Source organism: Nematolebias whitei, chromosome 14 (genome assembly GCF_014905685.2).
Source record: "Nematolebias whitei isolate Nwh7 chromosome 14, NemWhi1, whole genome shotgun sequence".
Taxonomy (NCBI): Eukaryota; Metazoa; Chordata; class Actinopteri; order Cyprinodontiformes; family Rivulidae; genus Nematolebias; species Nematolebias whitei.
Window position 1 is genome coordinate 13,842,567 of NC_056511.1, and position 10,442 is coordinate 13,853,008.

The window sequence follows — 10,442 nt, forward strand, 5'->3', positions numbered from 1 at the left end:
CTGCACTGTCTACGTGGGCTCAATCTTCAATACTTAAGACAATCCCTGCAGTTCCTAAGAAATTTACACTCCAGACAAACAAAGGGTTTAAAACAAGGGGAATAACACTGAGGAAGTGACTCATGCTTGAGGAAATTTCTACAACAATGTAGCTACAAAAGGTAAAAACATCTGAGGTGCAGAAATATGAAGCTTTAAAAAAAAAAAAAAAAAAAGTCCCCACTGACGGGAAAAATAGTATTGGCTTCTGCCGTTTTTTTTTTTTATTGACAACAGACTTTTTTTTTTAAAGTAAAACAAGTGACCTACATTTTTATTTTTGGCAGGCTATGAATGTTCATAAAATTACAGCTAAGAAATAAATGCATAATTTATGGTAAATGTGTCAAATATTGAACAGTTGTGCACAATAGCTATTTGTGCCATTTTTTAAGTTATTTCTAGGCTTCCTTCAAATTTAATCTCTCCTTCCAGGAGACCTTAAAGAAAGCTGAAACAAGATTGTAACTTTAGCTGTAGTGGACATAATCATCTTTGTTTTAAGATACCCCCACAACTTGTATAAGCTTTGTTGCAGTCAAATGATTATATAAACAATCAAAAGTCTGGCTATAGCAATAAAAATAAAAGTTGTTCCAAATATTATTGGTGACTGTTTTCCTGTAGCTCACATACAAGGCACAAAAATGATAAAAGAGAAATGTCCATTTTAAAGCACCTTTGGTGTTCCTGGGAGGTACTTTGGTGAAACAAAGTCAAATAAAAAGTTAAAAAGCCAAAGTAGCCTTAAAATAAAAATCCCAGTTTTAGTGTACTTAGAATAAATTACGCACCCAGTGTTTTTATGCCAAGATAAAAACCAGGTCTTTAAAAATTTCATAAGAATGCCGATATATGAAGCCAGGCGATGCAAGCTCTTTTGATTCCAGTTGCAGCTTTTGATGCACGTCACTGTGTGGCGCTGCCGAATGGTGAGATGTCCTAAGTTGAGTTTTTTTGGCAAGCTGGTGCAGAAAATGAACACAGTGTTGGAGAGAAGTCTGAGAGGCTAACCACATGTAAGCATACTTGGGAGGACTAGAGGTGAACAAAAAGCTGAGGTCTGAGGGTGTGTGTGGGTTTGAGGAAGCAGCTTGCAGGGAACGTGTCCTCGCTAGGGAATTAGGTTAGCGTCCAGGCGCAGCCAGTGAAGACCCTGCCGAGTGTAACGCACCAGTTCTGTCATGCTGCTGGTGTTGAAGATCAGAGAACCCATCACTTTGTCCAACTCCAGAAAAAAATCTGAGAAAAGGACAAAACAAGGAAGTCACAAGGTAGTAATGGACGGTTACAATCGATCAACCACGTAAAATTACATTATTAAAAAATGGAAAAATAGGAAAATTGGTAAATGATGGGTTATGTAAAGGTCAAGGATGTTTTCACTTACTAATGTTAAATTAATATAGAACCATGCATGTGAAGTTGAGAGCCTTTCTGTCTACTCAGAGAGGAGGAGTCTGATAACCGATAACTTCTGACACCTTCAACAACTGTGAGCTGTGAAGCAGAGGTCGTCTTGATCTCGCCTGGTCTGATAACGGGTATTTAAGCTTTTTCTAACTCATTGTCCACGGGCAGACCTTGGACCGGAGCGACATGTAACATGTCTGTTTTCAATGCTGCACCCTTTGCAAGAAGTAAACCTGGGCTGAAAAGATCTTCTCGCATTCTTGTGTGGCTTAATTGATTAATGAGTTGATGGTATGATAATTAAATTATCCAAAAGTGAACTTACTAAGTTAGAACATTCAATAAATCAATAATCTTTTAGATTTTAGTGTTAAGTTCCAAAATACTGATCAATTGTTTGTGAATAGGTTTTGAAAATACTAGCAAGAAAACAATGGGCACATAACCTCATGAAATAGAAAACTACTGTATTTTCCAGGGAAGTAAAAAGGAGGAACGCTGCTCGTTTCTTTGAAATTTAACAAGAAAAGCACCTAAACAATTATCTGGTTGTTCGAACTTATAGCAAAGGTGTGTCTCAGTGTAACATTTGCTTAATAAATGCACTTTAATAGTCAAATTAGCTGCATTTCACCGAGGAGGTGCAGCTGGTTTGACGGTCGGTCAAAGCAGCGAGCAGAACGAAGGTAGGGGGATTAAGGCAAGCCGATTGTATCAATAATAGCTGGTGAAGATTCTCAGTCACCCAGGACATGGTAAATTTAAAAGAACCAAAAAAAGTCCATGCTCAATAATCCAGGTATATAAATTTAAGAGTTCAAGAAAAAAACTATAAAGTATAATGAATAAAGTCCAGCTGTTTTTGTCTTGAACTTTTTTGAATTTGTCATTATAGCCAACTGTACCTATTACATGATACAACGGCACACCATACTGTTACTACTACTCTGCTACCATCAAGTGGCTGAAAGTGGTACTGCTCTTTTTTCTTCCAGGCAGAATGAATGAAAATGGTCATATCTCTGCCAAAAATTGGATTATAACAGAAAATATGGTAATAATATTTTTGTGAAAACTAATATTTTGCCCCATTATTTGACAACTGTTCTAGGCTTTATTTGTGTACAGTGTAATTTAGTGGTCAGCAATATAAACCTTAAAACAGTATAAAGTAAAAAAAAAAAAGAAGCTAGATTTGAATGAAAATATTGTTCTACCTAATATCATCTGCTTAACATTTCTGTCAAAAGAGGCTAAATTTTTCTCAGCTCGAGGAAATAACAATTCCCATAATTTTGCACTAGAAGTTTTGATAATAATAATTATCATGAGAAAAGACAAAGACAAAATGAACATCTCCACTTCCCATTTCCACATTAAGTACTGATTTGTGCACAAAACTGCTTTGACAGTTAAAATGGGACTTGGTGTTGTATTAGCCTTAATAAAAAGGCTGCAGCAGTAGGAAGGTGGTTAAGAAATTCCTGCTATCTGTATTTGTTTTTTCCACAGGTAGATTTAAAAGCAAGTAAAAGATTGAGTAATAAACATTTGAAGCTTGTGACCCCAGTGATGGTTTCTATGGCTGAAAAAAAAAAAAAATTTCAAACACGCCTTACCTTTCTGCTCCTTGGACAGTTGCTCGGCCTGGTCCCAGATCTCGGTGGCATACAGGAAGTTGGAGGTGACCTGGACGTAGCTGGCAGCCATCTGGTGGATACGCTGCGGTATGGTCACCGATGAGCTGGCACTGCTGCTGCTGCTGACAGACGAGTAACCTACTGCTGTGCCTGGTGATAGTTTGGGCGACACTGGAGACGGCATACTGGCTGCCTTACTGTGGATGGAAACAGGGACAATTACACAAAAACGTTAGTTTGATAAATTAGTGTGATAGTCCTGGATTAGTATGTAAAATATTAATAATACCAACAACAAGCAAGCGGGGTCTAAAACACTTAAACTTTGGGAATATTGATTTTTTAAAATCAAATTCAGAAAAAGATGCCACCTAAACACCAAAACTTAACTCTCCAAACATCAAAGGAACACATGACTTACTTTCCCATTCCAGGAGAGGGAGCCTGGGTGTTACTTAGAGAATTCTGACAAATGAGGAAAAGAACATAATGTTCACAGGAAGTTGCACATTTACAGATCATAACTGCATTCATGGAAGTGTACTGCATTAGAAATGCGTCCAGGAAAATAAATGCTTTTTGGAAACGGTCGTACCTTCAGGTGCTCTGTGAGTGTTTTTGAGTATTTTAGTGCACTGTCTTTTCTCAGCTTGAACAACCGCAAGTAGAGGAGAGACTGGCATCGGAGGCTGGGAAAAGAAAGGCACAATTACTTTTCCATAATACTCAAAAGAAGACACCATGACCAGATATGGTAAATGATAAATGGACTGTATTTATATAGCACCTTTTAATATTATCAAGATAAAAGGTGCTTTACACTATAATCTGTGCTCTCACCCGTTCATACAGCACTCTACTAGATCTATACATAGAATAATCAGTGCTTTATCACATTTATACACCAATGGGACACACACTGAAGGCAATGAGGGGTTCAGTGTCTTGCCCAAGGACACTTCAACATGTGACTGCTGGTGGAATCGAACCCCCAACTTTCGCATCGGAGGACAACGGCTCTAACCGTTCAGCCACAGCTGCCCCATATATGTGACGACAACTTGTTTTCATAGATTTTAAAAACAAATGGTATGAAATAGCAACAACCATCTATGAGTATTTTTGTGGATTCGAGACAAAACAACACTTTTACGAAACGTAACAGAGCACCCTCACATGCTGTCGGTCTTATACTCACCAAAGCACAGCTAGCCTCTTGTCTGCTGTAGTAGCATCTGGGGCCATGTAACTTTTTAACTTCATAGTGTATCTGAGTGGAGAAGCAATGTACAGTTTAATACACACATTTTCATTTATTCTAATATAAAAGTTCATGAACCGCTTTCCTGGTAGGACTCCCACTAAGTTTAGTGCATCAATTCAGTGCAGTAGAAACAGAAACACAATTTTTTGTACCCTGTCAAAGCTGGTGCTTACTTTACCCAGAGTGGGGTCCCATTTGAATTTTGATTTCTGAGACAATGATGCATAAGATTGCTCTTACTTGATGAGCTCCACTGTTTCGGCATACATTGGGAAAGGTGATTTGGCTTCCTGGGCACTCTTCTCCAGAGCATTGCCACACTCAATGAAGGAAACAACAGCGTCAAGGTAGAAAACTGCCTTCACAAAACGGTTTACCTGCAAAATAAAGTGAACAATAAAAAAAAAAGGAATCTGTTGTATCTAAAGTTAGTGACCATATTCTGGTCAAACAGTTCACATCTTTGAGAAAATGCAGCTGTAAATATGGTTCACATAACAAAAATGGCAACAAGAAATAACAACAAGGTGGGACATAAGATAACTAGCCCAGATTGTCAACAACTTGCTGTAAATTACATTAACTTTTACTTTCCTATTAAAGACTTGCAGCAACATTTTGATTGAGCCTTGAAGGCAACAACACCTGAAGTCAGTGGTGGAATTTCAACACTGAAAATCTACTTGATAAAACTTCAGATAAAAGTAACTTTATGCATCAATCTGGATTTTTAACTAAATTTTCGAAGCCACAACTGTTACATAGAGCTGAGTACCGAACTTCGGTTCTTTCATGGTACAGACCGAACAGCTTTGGTCGGTATATGTATCAAAATATGCTTCATCTTTGTGTAAAGTTTCGGTGATTGGCTGTAACATTACAGCCAATGCTAGTGCTGCAACTTGCAGCCACCAGGAAAAATATACGTGGTTATGCCCATAGACGCGGTTCACGTGTAGTTATAGCAAACCTTAATATCCATTAATAGCCACAAATAGCCAATTGTGGTTATTAATGGATATAATGGCTTACCATAATATCTGTGTTGTGAACTAAGTTGCGTGTGTCGGCAACACGACTAATTTGATGATTTGCCTGACTGTGCACAGAACCAATTTAAGAGCGCAAAGTTGCTCCGTGTATGACTGTAAGAAGAGAGGACCGCAGCCTCCTCCCCTCAGCATTTAAGTCGGCCTGTGGGTGTTACAGAGCCTGAACGGCCTGATTCAAAATCTCCACGACAGGACTCCGCTTTGCACCGAGGACAGAGCTGTGTCTGGGATTTCAGCTGGTAAGTTTGCGTTTGTTAACGTTACTGCAACTTAATACGTGCATCGCGGTGAGTTAAACTAGGATCCATGTAACACTAACTTTAAGATATTAGTGTGTAGCTTTATTTTATGGCTATCTATGTAGCTAGTTAAAATCAAAAGCTAACTTAATGATGGCAGTAACATAAAGCTTAGCTTGCAAAAATGTGCTCATCCATGGTCAGCTGGTTAAACAGTTCACCTAATGTTCACTGTTTGTGTTCTCTTCACAGGAGCCTCTGACCCTGATGTGAGGACTGAGGACGACAGACAAAAGAAAAGTGAGCTTGGGGCCACAGGACATTCACAAACTTTGTTGTTAAAAGTTTGCTGCCTTTTTCTACAGTGGAGGCTGCATGGTGGAGGTAAGTAAACTGTAAAGGATATTGTTGAGGTAAGTAAACTGTAAAGGATATTGTTGACCAGTTAAGCTTTTATCTCTCAGCCTTGATTATGGTTTTTGAGCAATAATAATACAACCATGTTATTGTTGATGTTTTGTGTTCTAATGTTAATTAGGGAGATGATAAGAGCCCTAAACCCCAGAGAACTACAGATAAGATTCAAGAAGAGATACAGAAGTCTGCCATCAACCCTAAATTCAGTGAATCCAGTGACCTGGTGGTGGGATGTGAGGGACACTATGTCAGTGCTATCAAACTTTGCAACCAAGTATCTGTGTGTGCAACAAGCATCATCCACACCCTGAGTGAACACTAGCTATGTTTACATGGACATAAGCAATTGGGTTAAACAGCCGTTCGGAATAAAAATGTGTCATGTAAATGGCCCATTCAGGTTATTTTTTGTTAATTCAGCGCGATCTGAAAGAATTTGTGATCTGATCGAAACAGGTGGTTTACGTCAATTCATAACCCAAATGGTGTCCATGTCAACAATTAATCTGTTCATTTTTTCCGATCGTGAAAAACTGACCTGACTGCACATGTGCGAGCTATATCACTTCTGCCTGGCTAATGCTAATAATATTTGCGTGTCGGGGAAGCAAAACTGGTCGGTGAGCGACACAACATTTCTACTAGAAACTTTGAAAGAGCTCAAAATGATCTTTATTTCTTATTATCTTTCATTCGAAGGACTTCATCTGTCCGAAGAGCCACAAACAAATTCAGCCTCACAGGCAACACACTCACATAGCGGACCAACCAGTTTGCTGGTGATAAGATGGTTTCTGGGGCCCGCCCTCTCCCCCGTCGACTCCTCTGAGGCAGCTATAGCCCAAGTATTCAAAACATCAAAGTTGAGTTTGTTATGGCTCCTTGCACTGACGAAGTCCTTTGGATGAAGGATGAACCATCTCGACAACAAAAAAACAAGAAACCATCCAGATGAGCTGACCAAACTTTGTTGGATTTTTTTCACCTGGATTATTGAGCATGAACTTTGATGTTTTGAACCACTTTGACTATGGCTGCCTCAGAGGAGTCAACAGGGGAGAGGGTGGGCCCCAGAAACCATCTTATCACCAGCAAACTGGTTGGTCCACAATGTGTGTGCTGCTAGCGGAACCGAGTTTGTTTGTGGCTCCTCGGACTGATGAAGTCCTTTGGATAAAGGATGAAATATCTCAACAAAAAAAAGAAACTGTCCAGATGACCTGACTGAACTTTGTTGGATCAAGAAAATTAACTGTTAAAAAAGTCCTTCTTTTTTGTCAAACTTGTTTGCTAGTGTTTTACTTTGTATGTAACAATTTACCTCAAAACACTTTTAATTAGCTGCACTTACCAGTGCGTCTGCATTGTGCTTGAGTTTCTTGGCTTCTTGTAAGTAGTGATCAGCTGAGTAAACTCTGAAACAAAATAATTGGCAGATCAAATCAGATTAATGACTTCTCTAAATCGCAGTAAAAAGCATGACCGTTTAGCAAACGCGCCGCACATTCCAAAAATGCGTAACGTCTCAATGTACTATTATTTTATATCGCTTTCATTTTTTCTAAACTCATAAAGACTCATTCAACCGTTAAATCAAATTCTGAAACAAGAGACACAAAAATCTTAAGGAGCTCTGTGTCGTTTCTTTACAACAGCATGAAAAAGGACACGGAGTCCTGGCAGTGAGTCTTTGAAAATGGAAATTTACATAATCTTTCTGGCATGCGGCCACTTCTATTCACGACCTCCCCAACCTCCCATAGCTTCATGCATCAAAGAGCCCCACAAGAGCTCTTTCAGAGCCCTGCTGAGAGGTTATCCACAGTGGAAAGAGCTCCTCTTACCTGTCTTCAAAAACCAGCTTGGATCTCTGGGACTTGGAGTCGTCCGTGGAGAGAGGAGGCACAGCCAGCTGGTTAACTGATAATTTTTCCTGCAGAGACAGCGAGGGAAAAAGTTTAAATTAAAAGGGGAAAAAACTAATTTTTTTATTTGAATAATAAAATGGAGGGAAAGGTGAAAATAAAGTTAAGAGACTGTATTGTATTCTCCAAGTATTAGGCCTATAAATAGTACAAGCTGGTTGTTGTAAAAAAAAAAAGCATTAATATTTGATGTGTGCCTATAAAAATGCTAAAAAGAAATATGCATGCCCTGAAATTCATTCATTCATTCAACCTTTATTTGACTATGGTGACATTATTTACATGAACGCTCCTACAAGCACCCTGCAGATGTTGGATGCTGTCTATCACGGTGCATTAAGATTCATAACTGGCTGTAACTACCGTACCCACCACTGTATAATCCTACTTCGCTCCTGTTTCCTGGAATATCTTGCAAAAAGATCTGAAACTCTCGACTTTGAAGCCACTTAAAGAGGTTAAACATCTGCTACAAACCGGATTCCAAAAAAGTTGGGACACTAAACAAATTGTGAATAAAAACTGAATGCAATGATGGGGAGGTGCCAACATGTAATATTTTATTCAGAGTAGAACACAAATCACAGATCAAAAGTTTAAACTGAGAGAATGTATCATTTTAAGGTAAAAATCTGTTGTTTCCAAATTTCATGGCATCAACAAATCCCAAAAAAGTTGGGACAAGTCCATTTTTACCAGTGTGTGGCATCCCCCCTTCTTCTTACAACACTCAACAGACGTCTGGGGACAGAGGAGACCAGTTTCTCAAGTTTAGAAATAGGAATGCTCTCCCATTCATGTCTAATACAGGCCTCTAACTGTTCAATCGTCTTGGGCCTTCTTTGTTGCACCTTCCTCTTTATGATGTGCCAAATGTTCTCTATAGGTGAAAGATCTGGACTGCAGGCTGGCCATTTCAGTACCCGGATCCTTCTCCTACGTAGCCATGATGTTGTGATTGCTGCAGAATGTGGTCTGGCATTATCGTGTTGAAAAATGCAGGGTCTTCCCTGAAAGAGATGACGTCTAGATGGGAGCATATGTTGTTCTAGAACCTGAACATAGTTCTCTGCATTAATGGTGCCTTTCCAGACATGCAAGCTGCCCATGCCACAAGTGCTCATGCAACCCCATACCATCAGTGATGCAGGCTTCTGAACAGAGCATTGATAACAAATTGGACTATCCTTGTCCTCTCTGGTCCGGATGACATGGCGACCCAGTGTTCCATAAAGAACTTCAAATCGTGACTCATCTGACCACAGAACAGTCTTCCATTTTGCCACACTCCATTTTAAATGACCCCTGGACCAGTGCAAATGTCTGAGCTTGTGGAGCTTGCTTAGAAATGGCTTCCTCTTTGCACTGTAGAGTTTCAGCTGGCAACGGTGGATGGCACGGTGGATTGTGTTCACTGACAATGCTTTCTGGAAGTATTCCTGAGCCCATTCTGTTATTTCCTTGACAGTGGCATTCCTGTTTGAGGTGCAGTGACGTTTAAGGGCCCGGAAATCACGAGCATCCAGTAGAGTTTTACGGCCTTGACACTTACGCACAGCAATTGTTCCAGATTCTCTGAATCTTTTGATGATGTTATGCACGGTTGATGATGATAACTTAAAAGTCTTTGCTATTTTACGCTGGGTAACATCATTCTGGTATTGCTGCACTATCTTTCTGCACAACAATGGTGGAATTGGTGATCCTCTTACCATTTTGGCTTCTGAGAGACACCGGCACTCTGAGAAGCTCTTTTTATACCCAATCATGTTGTCAATTGACCTAGTTAGTGTTAATTGGTCTTCCAGCTGTTCGTTATATGCTCAATTTCCTTTTTCCAGCCCCTTATTGCTACTTGTCCCAACTTTTTTGGGATTTGTTGACACTGTGAAATTTTGAATCAACATATTATTCCTTTAAAATGTTACATTTACTCAGATTAAACTTTTGATCTGTCATCTATGTTATATTACGAATAAAATATTGACATTTGCCATCTCCACATCATTGCATTCAGTTTTTATTCACAATTTGTTTAGTGTCCCAACTTTTTTGGAATCCGGTTTGTAAATTCATGGGAAAAACCAATGCACACGTGTTCCTGTTTTTAGTTTTCTACAACGCCTTATAATCTAGATGTTTTTTTTTTCTTTTGCTACTTTTCTTTTTGACTGTCCTTTTGGTTGCTTGGATTTGATTTGTAAAAAAAATAAATAAATCTGTATGCCTCTTTTATGACTGTCTATTGTTGTCGTTGTTGTCCACTATTGTCATCACTTTGTTAAGAAATTAGGTCTCTCTTGTAAATGAGTTCCAGAGGCTCAATGGGATTAACCTGTCTAAATAAAGGTTGAATGAAAATTTTACAGGTTAATCCCATTGAGCCTAACAAAGAGTGATGACAACAGTGGACAACAAAAGCCCTATTCGCACAAGATTAGTTTTACCTAGGG

The 10,442-nt window shown here is 39.1% G+C and overlaps 1 protein-coding gene across 1 annotated transcript in view; it reads right to left on the reverse strand.

The window, feature by feature from the left end:
• Window positions 1–552: 552 nt before the first annotated feature.
• aff4 (AF4/FMR2 family, member 4) overlaps window positions 553–10,442 on the reverse strand; it is a 44,063-nt gene continuing 34,173 nt past the window's right edge. Inside the window, exons 14-21 of the mRNA XM_037687891.1 lie at window positions 7,909–7,997; window positions 7,416–7,479; window positions 4,597–4,733; window positions 4,291–4,362; window positions 3,688–3,781; window positions 3,514–3,557; window positions 3,072–3,289; window positions 553–1,281 (exon numbers count right to left, since the gene is read on the reverse strand). Of these exons, the coding sequence (XP_037543819.1) occupies window positions 1,154–1,281; window positions 3,072–3,289; window positions 3,514–3,557; window positions 3,688–3,781; window positions 4,291–4,362; window positions 4,597–4,733; window positions 7,416–7,479; window positions 7,909–7,997 (846 nt within the window). The 3' untranslated portion in view covers window positions 553–1,153. The remainder of the gene's footprint in view (window positions 1,282–3,071; window positions 3,290–3,513; window positions 3,558–3,687; window positions 3,782–4,290; window positions 4,363–4,596; window positions 4,734–7,415; window positions 7,480–7,908; window positions 7,998–10,442) is intronic.